Source organism: Mobula hypostoma, chromosome 7 (assembly GCF_963921235.1).
Source record: "Mobula hypostoma chromosome 7, sMobHyp1.1, whole genome shotgun sequence".
Classification (NCBI taxonomy): domain Eukaryota; kingdom Metazoa; phylum Chordata; class Chondrichthyes; order Myliobatiformes; family Myliobatidae; genus Mobula; species Mobula hypostoma.
Window position 1 is genome coordinate 116,702,293 of NC_086103.1, and position 14,423 is coordinate 116,716,715.

The 14,423-nt window shown below is 40.0% G+C and overlaps 1 protein-coding gene across 1 annotated transcript in view; it reads right to left on the reverse strand.

The window, feature by feature from the left end:
* Positions 1-353: 353 nt before the first annotated feature.
* panx1a (pannexin 1a) overlaps positions 354-14,423 on the reverse strand; it is a 43,489-nt gene continuing 29,419 nt past the window's right edge. Inside the window, exons 4-5 of the mRNA XM_063053848.1 lie at positions 8,773-9,452; positions 354-4,390 (exon numbers count right to left, since the gene is read on the reverse strand). Coding sequence (XP_062909918.1) covers positions 4,272-4,390; positions 8,773-9,452 — 799 coding nt within the window. The 3' untranslated portion in view covers positions 354-4,271. The remainder of the gene's footprint in view (positions 4,391-8,772; positions 9,453-14,423) is intronic.

Below are 14,423 nucleotides of genomic sequence, written 5' to 3' on the forward strand. Positions count from 1 at the left end.
AGAGCCCATTGCTGCTGATTGTTGGGACAAGGTTTGAGGAGTCAGGGTATTTATAAAGCTTTGAAATATGCATCACCTGGCCTTTCCTAACAATGACTGTGAACAAGCCATAGCTCTAACAAGCTATTTAAGGTCTGAGACCTTGGTAAAAGTTATCTGAGAGCTCAAATCTCTTGGAGTGCCCAAACCTTTGCATGGTGCTCTTTTCCTTTTTTCACTCTAAAATTGTACAAAACAAAAATAATACACTAATCTTGCTTAAAATGTTGAAAAGAATGTTTCATCTTTAACTTTATGATGTTTGGAGATCAGTTCATCTTCTACTCACTTAACTATTCACAATAACAGAAAATATGTCCAGAGGTACCCAAACTTTTGCATGCCATTGTATGAAATTCTCCTGCCCAGATTTACATCAGAAGGCAATGATGAATGTGAAAATCCCACTTACCACAAAAAGTAAAACACCAAATGAATGACAATTTTAATAATTAACACTGTTATACAATGCAAGTTTTCAAGATTCATTGTTGTGTTAGCAGTTCCACTGTAAAAAATTTACTGTGATTCAATCACCTGAAGTTTAAAATCATTCACTTTGTACTTTAGTATACAGATGGCCAACACATTGCCCTTGTAGTGCTGGTTGTAATGGACATATATTTTCAAAAAAGGTTATAACACCTACTGGAAATAAAAGGTTTTAAATGTAATCATTTTACTTAATAATTCAAAGTCCAGCAATATTTTTAAAAACCTGATTTCAGTTGAGATGGTCTATAAAAATTACAAAATACTTGTGATGTGATTCTACCCATCATTTGAAAGGCTGAGTGTGCATAATGGGCCAGTTGCCCTAAAACCCCACAAGCTTGATCATTATCGGAAACAACTATGATTACGCATGCTAATTACTGGCAGAGGTATAGATGAATCTAATGAGATCATCACACAAATGCACAGCCCCAGGGATATTACCAGACAGTCACAAATTCACTGCCAGAGGTCTACATTAACCAACACAGATAATTGTATTTAATTTGTGTCATGGTACAACAGACAAATCCATAAAAAAGCATCAGTGGTGCATTTTTTGAGAATGTTAAAAAAAAATTGTACTGACCTCCTGTAGGACATATACAATGAACAAAAAATGTAAAATTCATATTCATCAAAATTATTTGCATAAACAGAGTTCTTGTGCCGATTATTAGAATATGTTCAAAAATGTGCGTTTGTGATGCTGGCACGTAAATTACTACATCTTACTTGTAGCAGCAGACTTCAGCCAAGCAGGATGAAATGTACACTGAAAAAACAAAAAGGCCTGGGAAAACTAAATGATCCCACACTGCAATATGAGCAATATTCTTCCAAAATATCATCACATGTTGTAAAAGTCTGACACAAGAACATTACAATAATTTTATCAATTTTGATTGCAAAACAGAATTAACTATTACAGCAGAAGTGCTCCACAGCAAACTACATTCACTATTTATTCAATTGAAATTAATTACAACGTACAAATGTTTATCGCAGCAGCACACACAAAATGCTGGAGGAACTCGGCAGGTCAGGCAGCGTCTATGGAAACGAATAAGCAGTCGACATTTTGGGCCGACACCCTTCTTCAGGACTGAGAAGGGGGAAGATGCCAGAATAAAGGGGGGGGGGGCAGGGGAAGTGGATAGCTGTAAGGTGATAGGTGAAGCCAGGGGTGGGAAAAGTCAAGGGCTGCAGAAGGAGGAATCTGATAGGAAAGGAGAGTGGACAATAGGTGAAAGGGAAGGGGGGGGTTAGGGGGATGCAATAGATAGGTGAGAAGAGGTAAAAGATCAGAGTGGGGAATAAAGGAAGGGGAGGGGAAATGTTTTACCAAAAGGAGAAATCGATATTCATGCCATCAGGTTGGAAAACAACCAACATTTTCTGGCATGGGGGAGTGAAGAGTTGGGTTAAATAATGAGGGAAGAGGAGGGTTAAAGGTCATTACTATTCTAATGTAAGAAATGATCCAGGCATGATTTGTAAGATTCAGGAGTCTCTTCACTGAAATCCCTCAACCAAGCACCATTAGGAATTCACCTTGGTCTCCCATGAAGGATGCATATTGTGGACCAGGCATGCTTGCACCTTTCCATGGGCAGAAGCCACCAGTGTTCCCTTCACTGCCTTTGCAAGACAAATTAAATGAATAAACTGTTTTCTCATCACATTAGCTCTTCACACTCCAGGCTTTCTCTCCCAAGAAAATGGACCACCAAATCTCATCTAGTGCTGCAAAATCTGTAATTCACCTATTGATCAAACGGAATATGATAACTCCCAAAAAAAAAAGTCCCTGAATTGCTAGCTCCTCAAATGCTGATGGTCCGACGAGTTAGAGTAACAGATTATCTTTATTATTGTAGTCCCACATCCACGGTACCAGGAATGCAGTAGCAGAGCCAGACATTTCTACAGAACACTTTGGGTATAGGACCCAACTGCACCACAAATTTTAGTTGCAAGTGAAATCAGGAACTAATTTTCAATAAGTGAAAGGGAAGTGGGGAATTTCTACCTTTCACCCACCTCAAAAATTTGGCCCATGTGTAGGAATAAAAATATATGCAATAAAGGCAGGGAAGTGAAAAGTGGTACAGCCAAGCCGTGGTTTATTTGTACAAGAAAACAGAAATGACAGGCTGAATAGAACACTAATGTTGTTGCAAAATAAGAATTTGGGTATATTTGCTTTAAGCAGATTGGTGCATTTTTAAATAGTTAAAATGCCTATATTTGCTTCGGAATTAAACAATAAATTAGAGAAACTGTGCGTGTTTTGTCATGTGAGGCGTTGTTACAATTGGAAGTCACAATCTTATGGAAATGAATAAATACAAAGCTAGAAAATATGCTGGCAGAATTTGAAATGATTTTAATAGAAAACCACTGGCACATTTTTCCTCAATTCTGCAGTAAGTATCATGAAAATTCACTATAATAATCCCTAATGTTTGAAAAATAAAGGAAAAAACTGCAAATCTGTATTTATAAAAGACAGGAACACTGGTGAAACAGATCTGTGGTGTATAATGGCCCTAAAATTTCAGAACAACCTTTCTTCAAATGCTGATTTCCTAAATTAATTGAGCATTTTTAAAAAGTTTTTTATTATCTCAATCTGTGCAAGTCTGTCAGTGGGAAAGGCCCTATTTAGCCAGCTACTTTGTAAATTATTCAATTGGCTCCAAACACTGATTATAAACCTTATCCACAAAAAAAAAGACATTATATGAAATAGAAATTTCATGGAAAAAATATCCATGGGGAAATTCCAATCCAACCAGAATTTACTGACAAGACGGTGTTTCATTCTGTAGTAACCGTCAGATATTTTCCTGTTATTCACAATAATCAATAAATGAATCATAGTCGAGCAAACATTAGAGTGGGAATAAAATTCTGGGGAATGTGCGCATGTGAAATTTCAAAAATAACAATTATTTGTTCAGGAAAAGTGGCAAATGAACTGTATGAATTTGTATAGATCTTGCAGTGTTACAATAAAGTTTTACTTCATGTCTAGACATGTAAGTTTTCAAATATCCCTGTAACTGAGAGATATGTTGTCAAAATTCTCCCAGTATGCAAGTTATATTTGGCTTATAAAGTTTGTTTTTCTACATTATTAACAATGTAGTTCCTTTATTGTTGCCTTTCCTAGGAAGATCACAACTTAAATGTTTTATGGGAGAGATCCTTTAGCCATTTACAACAAAAGAGTTCAAATTCCATATGGTTTCATCTTCTAGTAATATTCAATTGTTCTCCTTTACTTGTGGTAAGTGCTCTACTTCTAAACCAAAAGCTCACCATCTATCAAGTATTCTCAGAAATTAGAGATGACATAATTTCATTCATGTCAGTAAACTTTTAAAAAATCAAAACGTTTTTAAATGTTACATTGCGTGAATTAAGTTCTCGATTTCCTGGCAAACTTGAACCAGTTTGTGGCAATGTGCTTTCTCTTTTCAGCTTCCTCAATATTCTTACTGTAACACTGACATTACATACTTATAAAAATGTCAGAAATACAAAAACAACAAAACATCTATTTTGAGAATGAACACACTCCCAGGTAAACAATTAAATTAAGAAATAATAGAATGAAATTACAGCATATTAACCCTCCAATAAATACTCAGTTTGCTAATACTGTCACAAACAAATGAGGTGAGTATGTTTTTTTGCAAAAGAATAAACACAGTCAAATCCCATACATCTTAACAATTTGAACTGTAGGTCTGAGATTCCAGAAGTCTTTGCCTTACAGCCGAGAGCTCATCCCTTTCTTCATCAGCAGATCTGGTGCCATCATCCATAGAATCCGGCTTGGTAATAACTGGAAATATGTGGGGAAAAAAGTTCTTTTTAGCTGTCTGTATAACAATTTTTTTAAAAACTCCTCAAAAGATAAACATGGTTCAATTTTAGACACTTCATTGGCACTTTTCACTTTCAACGTTAATAGTTTCTGCTCCTCCAGCAACCCTTGGATGTATCACTTAAGTCCCCATTCATCAGACAGTTTTTACTTGACATGACACCTGGGTCAATTAATATGCATCCAGGAAACTAGGAGTTTAGTCTATTTTAGACTTAAATAATTGTTTGCAATTCTTTAAATCCATAATTCAAAGTAAAATTGTAAGTAATTAAAAATGTGTGTTAATTAAGGAAAGATGCCTTGTAATTACTTAAGACAAGGTGTGCTACACAAATTTAGGAGTCCTTTGAAAAAGCTACTGGCCACTATAAGATTAGATCCATTGCACATAAAATCTAAACACATTATAAAAAGGCATAAGCATTTAGAAAAAAAATCAAACAAATTTGGCTAGAAATGAATGAATTTGTTGGATGGTTAGGAAGCAAATAGTTAGAAAAGTAAAGAAAATGAAGTCTTTTGATAATCTAAAATTAAAAGAAAACAACTAAAAAACATTCAAGTCAGGAAACCTCCGTGGAGAGAGAAAGAAAAAAAAACTTCATGTCCAGTCTTTCATCAGAACAAGGTGAAGGACAAAGAGAGATCTATGATTCTATCTTGGGGGCAGAAGCTGTGCTTCAATATGGGCACCCCTGGAACATGAGCTGTTTCTCCCTCCACCACAATGTACATTGTACAATTCCTGCAGTTTCTGATTTTATTTCAGATTTTCATCATTGGCAGTTTTTTTTTACTTTGTACAATCAAATTTGTTGACATTTCTCTTCTTGGAAATTCACTCTTGGAAAACTTCCACTCCTTTCTCTTGAGGATGTTGACTGCCTCTTAGCTCAAGTTCTGATGTAGCATTATCGATGCGAAATATCAACTGTTTCTCATCACGGTTGAGCCTGACCCTACAGAGAATTCGCAGCAAAACACGGATATGTTGTGAAATGAATAATATACTCCAGATCAGTGTGTGGCAGAGTACAGCCAAGGATGAGGGAAAAGCAACTGGTGTTTGTATCTGGGAGAGTGGGAGAGGGCAGTGGAATAGATTCCATCAGAACCATTAGAACAGTAAATAGGTTAGTGGCACAAGTAAAGACTTAATGGCATGTTCCCAAATTGTCTCTCAGACAAAAACACCTAAAATTAACAGCACTTCCAATGAAAGAAGTTGATAATCCACAATGGAGAGAAAAAAAAAATTCTACTCTGGTATGCTGGACTGTGCCTGGCCTATCAAATACTTCTCAGCAGTACCTTTAGTGAGATTGGAAGATCCTGTCCAGACTCTGCCAAAATTTCATTCATTAAATCGGCAAATCCTGGCAAAGTAAAATGTTGCTGCAGGGCCATCAAGTGGCTAATGTGTAGACTTCAGGTCAATTTATAAAAATATATATGTAAATATATATTTACATATATATGAAGTAGGTACAGAGGAGATGTCAGGGGTAAGTTGTGTTTTTGTTTTTACGCAGAGAGTGGTGAGTGTGTGGAATGGGCTGCCAGCGACGGTGGTGGAGGTGGATACAATAGGGTCTTTTAAGAGACTCCAGGATAGGTACATGGAGCTCAGAAAAATAGAGGGCTACGGGTAACCCTAGGTAGTTTCTCAGGTAAGGGCATGTTCGACACAGCCCTGTGGGCCGAAGGGCCTGTATTGTGCTGTAGGTTTTCTATGTTTTTATGTAATTGAAAACCTATTCCTATTAATGACGTGATCATTTAAAATGCCAAATACATAAAGGCATAAATGATCCTGCAATACACATTTATATTTTTATAATGTTATCTGGCATAGATTTTAATACATTTTAAACTGAATTGTGAAACAGTTATGTTTCAATAGCCCTCATCAACATTTTCTGCTACAAAGGATCTTTTCCTTTAATTCAGAGTATATTAATTAATATTACCCAGCAATAAACTCTTAATATTGCATCACTTGTCACAACTTAACTGTAATGCAAAATGTCTAAGTTATTTGGGATAGTCCCTGGTGATGATAGGACAGTGTTAGAATGAAGCAGGTGGCCTACTTTTACCATGTCCCATGACCACAATTTCCCTCTCTGAATCATTCACAGGAAAACAGAGAAGAAGAAAGGTTCTGGAAATGACTTCATGCTCCAGCCCTACCAGGAAGGCTCTGGCTTGCCCCAGACTGAGTTGCAGATCTCAAAAGCACTGCAAGTCTACCAAAAGCCATGGTGCCTTCTATTTCTGGGACCTCTGTCCTACTATTCCTATTAAGTAGATAACAGAGAAATGAGGTGAGGAGCCCAGATCACCCCTCCTATCTCATTAAATTGTCTCAAAGTGGCCTGCCGTCATTGGAAACATCAGCTGAGCTCCACCCACCTCTGTAAGAAATCCAATAGCATATAAGACCAAAAGATAAAGGAGCAGAAGTAGGCCATTTGACCCGTCCCATCTTCTCTGCCATTCAATCATGGACTAATCCAATTCTTCCAGTCATCCCCACTCCCCTGCTTTCACCCCATACCCTTTGATGCCCTGGCTAATCAAGAACCTATCTACGTTTGTATCTCTGCCTTAAATACACCCAATAACTTGGTCTCCACAGCGGCTCGTGGCAACAAATTCCACAGATTTACCACCCTCTGACTAAAGTAATTGCTCCACATCTCAGTTCTAAAAGGACGTCCTTCAATCCTGAAGTCCTGCCCTCTTGTCCTAGAATCCCCTACCATGGGAATTAAGTTTGCCATATCTAATCTGTTCAGACCTTTTAACATTCGTAATGTTTCTACGAGATCCCCTAACTTTAAGTATCTGAGGGGCAAACATCTGTCAGTCCAGAGTCTGCCTGTACCCCTGATCTGAGGCTACAGATTGGCCTCTGGGGTTAATACTCCAAAAGAAAACCTTCATGTCCATAGAGGACAGTTTAAATGTTATCCTAGATAGTCTTCTCCTTTGTACATACTAATATAAACTCTTACAGAGTGATTTTATTTCTATGCAATTACTTCTACAGGCATCTTTGTCAGCATCTGAAAGCCTGCTTCTGTGCTCTATAACTCTAAGTACTGGACATAGTTGGCACGTGGCCAAGTGGTTAAGGCATTGGTCTAGTGGTCGCTAGTTCAAGCCTCAGCTGAGGCAGCGTGTTGTGTCCTTGAACAAGGCACTTAACCACACATTGCTCTGCGACAACACTGGTGCCAAGCTGTATCGGCCCTAGTGTTCTTCCCTTGGACAACATCGGTAGCGTGGAGAGGGGAGACTTGCAACATGGGCAACTGCCAGTCTTCCATACAACCTTGCCCAGGCCTGTGCTCTGGAAAACTTACAAGGCGCAAATCCATGGTCTTATGAGACTAACGGATGCCTATTATTAGACAGAGATAGCCTATTCAATGTTATACCTTTCACTGTAGGTCTCTAATCAACAACAACCAACTCCCAACTCATTCATGTACAGTTCTTGTTTAGATTTACGACCCTGCTTTAGCATTGAATTACAACATTTTCAATCTAATTTTTTCCCCATATTGTGGTCACAAAAATGGTCACTCTATTTCTATTACCATCAGTGTTACAGAAGGAGCTGGCACATGGGAACACAAGTCACACACTTTCCCAAGTTAGAAATATACTGTCATCCCTACACCATCACTAAAACAAAACGCAGGAACTCCCTATTCACCTGCTGGTACGGTAGGAGTTCTTCACCACACAGACTGCAATGGTTCCAAGTTGTGGCTCATTGGCAACTTCTTTTGGGCAATTAGATTTGGCAATAAAAGCACATCCCACATACGAATAATGAAGGAACTTGAGATGCTCCTCAACAAATAAAAATCCAAAGCAACACACACAAATTACTGGAGGAACTCTGCAGGTCAGGCAGCATCTATGGAAATTAACAGATAGTCGACGTTTCAGGCCAAAACTCTTCTTCAGGACTGAGCTGGAAGGGGAAGAATGCCAGAATAAAAATTTTGGGGTGGAAGGGGGAGGGAAGAAAGCTGGCTGGAAGGTGATGAGTGAAGTCAGGAGGATGGGAAAGGTCAAGGGCTGGAGAAGAAAGAATCTGTTAGGAGGGAAAAATGGAGAAAGGGGAAGAATGGAGAAAGGGAAAGAGGAGGGGACCCGGGGGGGGGGGGGGGAAGGAATGTCAGGTAAGAAGAGGTAAAAGATCAGAGTGGAAAATAAAAACATATTCCTGCATGAATGATTAATGTATTGTTATTAGATTACTCTATCATTTTAATCCAGACAATCTATGAGGGAGAATAAAGAGAACATAAACTTACCTTTCAGTTGTGTTGCATTCAGATCTGCATCAGACTCCGATTTCCGCTCAGCTTTCTTGGTTTTGATCAAGCCATCTATCATATCTGACTTGACTTGTCCCAGGGCTATTAAACGCAACATTGCATCCATCACTGATGGAGTCTCCAGCAATTCCTTCGTTTTTATGAGTTCCAATACTTTAAGACACTTATGAGATTTCACTTCACTAATGTTTTCTTCCAAAAATAGAAGGTAGAGGTTTAAGTCATTCCAACAACTTTTAGTAACCATGATCACCTCAAACTGTGGTAGAAGTTCGTAGACCTTAAGAAAAGTGAGGTTGTTTCTTAGAGGAAAAGACATACTGTACATTGTAACTGGAATGAGAATGATATACACAGCAATGTTAACAATACTCAGAAGTTGAAATATTCCAACTGAAATAAGCTTACACTGAAAAAATTCTGGTACACTTGTTTCATTTCCCAAAATGCCTGTTTTGATTGAACATTTGAATTCATCCGTAAGGAAGGTCAGAGAGATGTAATATCCCAAGTAGATACAAGTAAAGACAAGAAAAGTGAGAGCGAGGCCTTTGCGTATAAGGTACATCATCAACATGCTGCAGGAATCTTCTTTCGATTTCAAATAACGCTCCACAACTGGAAACTGAAAAAAGTTCTCTCTCTTCTCCTTGGAACTATTTAAAAAAAAAAATCACTTAAAATAAAGTACAGTGCTCTTCACATTTGCAAGATACTAGACTTTTACTATTTCCTTTGGCAAGCAATGTACCAATACAGGATAAGGTATTACTCAGGTGCGACGGTATAAACATTATTTCCATCAAGATAAATAATGCCCTGCAAACGTCAAGAACTCCCCCCATTGAAATGAGATAGAAAACTGCAAACACAAGGCACCAATGACCACCTTGGAAAAAATGTGCCATGCAGGCTCCCTATCCTACAGGTGGTTTGGGGATTTGTTAGCCACAGGAATGAGCAGAACTATTCTGAAGGGGAGTTATGCCAAAGGGTAGGTTTGTACCCAGGCTGCATGCTGCAGAAGTGGGGGTTAATGATGACCATCAGAGTGCTATGGGAGAGGTCACCAGTGCATTAGAGAAGTCAGGACAACGACCGGTGGTGATGAGAAATATTCAACTCCCATTTAGTATTGGTGAAAGACCATTGTTGTGCCAGGGCCACTGGGTATACAGTACACACATCAGAACAATGTGGTCCAGGATCCACAGGAAATGATGTCATCCTGCTCGAAATTTCAAAGTGATGTAAAGGGATCTGAAATGGTCATTATTGGGTTTCATGGTAGAAGAAAATAGCAATTTCCAAAAGACTCGTGCTGAAAAATATTACTACCCAATTAAGAGCTGTTAAGGCAGCACTTACCCAGACAAGCGGAGAGCATTCCAACACAGAACTGAACTGTACCTTAGTCGGAATGTTTTGGTCAACTGTAGTCAAACATAGAATACAGAACAGGAATAGACCCTTTGGCACACAATATTGTGCCGAACTAATTAAATGCCTAACTAAACTAATTCCTGACGCAAACAACAGGAATTCTGCAGATGCTGGAAATTCAAGCAACACACATCAAAGTTGCTGGTGAACGCAGCAGGCCAGACAGCATCTCTAGGAAGAGGTACAGTCGACGTTTCAGGACGAGACCCTTCGTCAGGACTAACCGAAGGAAGAGTTAGAAAGAGATTTGAAAGTGGAAGGGGGAGGGGGAGATCCAAAATGATAGGAGAAGACAGGAGGGGGGAGGGATGGAGCCAAGAGCTGGACAGGTGATTGGCAAAGGGGATATGAGAGGATCATGGGACAGGAGGTCCGGGGAGAAAGACGGTGGGGGGGTGGGGGAGAACCAGAGGATGGGCAAGGGGTATAGTCAGAGGGACAGAGGGAGAAAAAGGAGAGTGAGAGAAAGAATGTGTGTATAAAAATAAATAACGGATGGGGTACGAGGGGGAGGTGGGGCCTTAGCGGAAGTTAGAGAAGTCGATGTTCATGCCATCAGGTTGGAGGCTACCCAGACAGAATAAAAGGTGTTGTTCCTCCAACTTGAGTGTGGCTTCATCTTTATAGTAGAGGAGGCCGTGGATAGACATGTCAGAATGGGAATGGGACGTGGAATTAAAATGTGTGGCCACTGGGAGATCCTGCTTTCTCTGGCGGACAGAGCGTAGGTGATCAGCAAAGCGGTCTCCCAGTCTGCGTCGGGTCTCGCCAATATATAGAAGGCCACATCGGGAGCACCGGACGCAATATATCACCCCAGCTGACTCACAGGTAAAGTGTCGCCTCACCTGGAAGGACCGTTTGGGGCCCTGAATGGTGGTGAGGGAGGAAGTGTAAGGGCATGTGTAGCACTTGTTCCGCTTACAAGGATAAGTGCCAGGAGGGAGATCGGTGGAGAGGGATGGGGGGATGAATGGACAAGGGAGTCACATAGGGAGCAATCCCTGTGGAAAGCAGGGGGGGGAGGGAAAGATGTGCTTAGTGGTGGGATCCCATTGGAGGTGGCGGAAGTTACAGAGAATTATATGTTGGACCCGGAGGCTGGTGGGGTCGTAGGTGAGGACAAGGGGAACCCTATTCCTAGTGGGATGGAGGGAGGATGGAGTGAGAGCAGATGTGTGTGAAATGGGAGAGATGCGTTTGAGAGCAGAGTTGATGGTGGAGGAAGGGAAGCCCCTTTCTTTAAAAAAGGACATCTCCCTTGTTCTGGAATGAAAAGCCTCATCCTGAGAGCAGATGTGGCGGAGACAGAGGAATTGCGAGAAGGGGATGGCATTTTTGCAAGAGACAGGGTGAGAAGAGGAATAGTCCAGATAGCTGTGAGAGTCCGTAGGCTTATAGTAGACATCAGTGGATAAGCTGTCTCCAGAGATAGAGACAGAAAGATCTAGAAAGGGGAGGGAGATGTCGGAAATGGACCAGGTAAACTTGAGGGGAGGGTGAAAGTTGGAGGCAGATGAAGTGTATTGAAACCTTTTAATCAAAACACAGCATCGTAGGTGGATACTGAAAGCCTGCCGTTTGTTGTGGTTTATCAGCTGATTCAGGTATTCCCCCGATTCCTTTCTGCCGCTTTTGTTACCCTGCACACATTATATTTTCATTACCTTAATGGTATGTAATAACTTTTACCGTAGGGTATATATGTGTGATGAACAAGTGTAAGACAAAAACTGTTCACTGGTACCACAGAAATTCAGAGTCTGAAATGAGATCCCAAGCCATCTCATTATATATTCCAAAATCCAAAACACTTCCAGCCCCAAGGATTTCGGACAAAGGTGCTCAGCCTGTACTTGCCCTGCATATCTCCTTTAGACTTCCCCTTCTCGCTTTAAACGCATGCCTGTGAAAAAGATACCGACTCTCTATTCTATCCAAGCCTCTTACAATCAGATCTCCTCTCAGTCTCTGCCTCTCTAGCTTATCCAAACTCTCCTTATAGTTCAAGAGGTGGCCCAACCAGTCTTATAACGCCGCAACATAACCTCCCGACTCCTAAACTCATTGCCTCCAATAATAAAGGCAAGCATGCCATACACCTTCTTTACCATCTTATCAACCTATGCAATCACTTTCAGGGAGCTATGGACTGGCATCCCAAGATTCCGCTCCACATCTACACTGTTAAGGGTCTTTCCAATTTGTCCCTTCAAAGTGATCTTCCAAAGCGTAACACTTCACATTTTGCCAAGTTAAATGGCATCACCCATTTCTCCACTCACATGTGCAACTGATCTATATCCTACTGTGTCCTTTTACGATCTCCTACACCATCCACACCACCACCTATCTTTGTATTATCCATGAACCTACTAACCCACCTATCTAGAGTTTTGTCCAGGTCATTCATATTGATCACAAACAGAATACCCAGACGCATCACTGCAAAACACCGCTAGACATGGACCTCCAGTTAGAATAAGCTCCATCCACCTCTACCCTGAGCAGGATATAGAGTCATCAAGTGATTATGGTCCCATACAATCACCAAAAAACTGTATTAAACAAATCACTGATTGGCTGTGCCAAAATTTCTCCAGTTAAACAAAGAGAAAACTGAAATAATTGTTTTTGTTGCCAAAAAGAACAATTAATAGTCAGTGCTCACTTAGAATCCCTGTTGTCACCAACCACAATCATGCCAGAAAACTTGGTGTTATGATGGACTCCAACTCAAATTTTAACTGCCCCGTTAAGACAATTACAAAGTCAGCCTACAACCATCTAAAAAATATAACATGAGTTAAAGGGTCTATGTCTCAGTAAGATCTAGAAGAACTCATCCATGCATTTATTTTTAGTAGGCTTGATTACTGTAATGGTGTTTTCACAGGTCTCTGTAAAATATCCCTCAGACCGCGACAGCTCATTCAGAACGCTGCTGCTAGAGTCCTCACTAAGACCAAGAAAGTAGAGCACATCACTCCAGTTCTCAGGTCACTACACTGGCTTCCTGTCCATCAGAGGATTGGCTTTAAAATATTACTTCTGGTTCATAAAGTCCTGAATGATCAAGGGCCAAAATACATCTCCGATCTCTTGCTGCACTGTGAACCTTCCCGAGCTCTCAGGTTGTCTGGGGCAGGTCTGCTTACTGTCTCCACGGTCAAAACTAAACATGGTGAAGCAGCTTTAGTTACTATGCTTCACATACCTGGAATAACCTTCCAGAGGATCTGGTCTGCCCCAACTTCAAGCTCTTTTAAATCAAAGCTTAAAACTTTCCTTTTTGCTGTAGCTTTTAATTAGAATTTCCTGCACTGTAACTTTTATTTCTTTGTTTTTATGTGCGATTTCATTCTCTTCATGTTGTTTGAAATGTAATGTTTGATTTGTATATCTTGTTCTATGTAAAGCACTTTGAATTGCCTTGTGTCTGAAAAATGCTATACAAATAAACTTGCCTTGCCTCAGTCATCGATGGGCAAGCTAATTCTGCATCCAAATGGCTACGTCACCATGGATGGTAGTCTTCTGGATGAGCCTACCTTCAGGTACCTTGTCACACTCCTTATAGCAATCCATGTGAACAACATCCACAACTCTACCTTCTATCCTACCTTCACCAATCAGCGTCTTGGTGTTTTTGTGAAACCAACAGGGACTGGAGTTCTGTTAGTAAGTTTGAGACCACCTCAGCATCAGTGACTTGATGGAAATAATTCTTCGTTAAACAATTCACCAAATTACAATAGAAAACCAGATCGATTCTCTAATGGGCTAATGATCCGGTTGGCACTAATGCAGTGAAGAACAAGATTTATAATATCATTTCAATAGCTTCAGAGCTCTTATCGCCAAGTTACATATTTGACAACTTGAATCACCTCATGCTTTCTTTTTTAATTAAAAATATTTCGAGCAAACAGATTACATGTGACCTGTAATGTGATTTATAAATTCAAATGTCTATTATTGGGGTAGAGGAAGCTTTAAATGGAATAATTTGAACTTCTAATATATTTTCTGCATGTGAAAGTCAAGGCTGTCAACCAAGAGACATTCTGAAATGTTTCAATACCTTCACCCCCACTGCAATTGTAAAAAAAATTGTTACCACTGCGTGGGGGGGGGGGGGAAGAAAAACCGGGTGAGGCCACCTACACTTCACTAACCTTAAT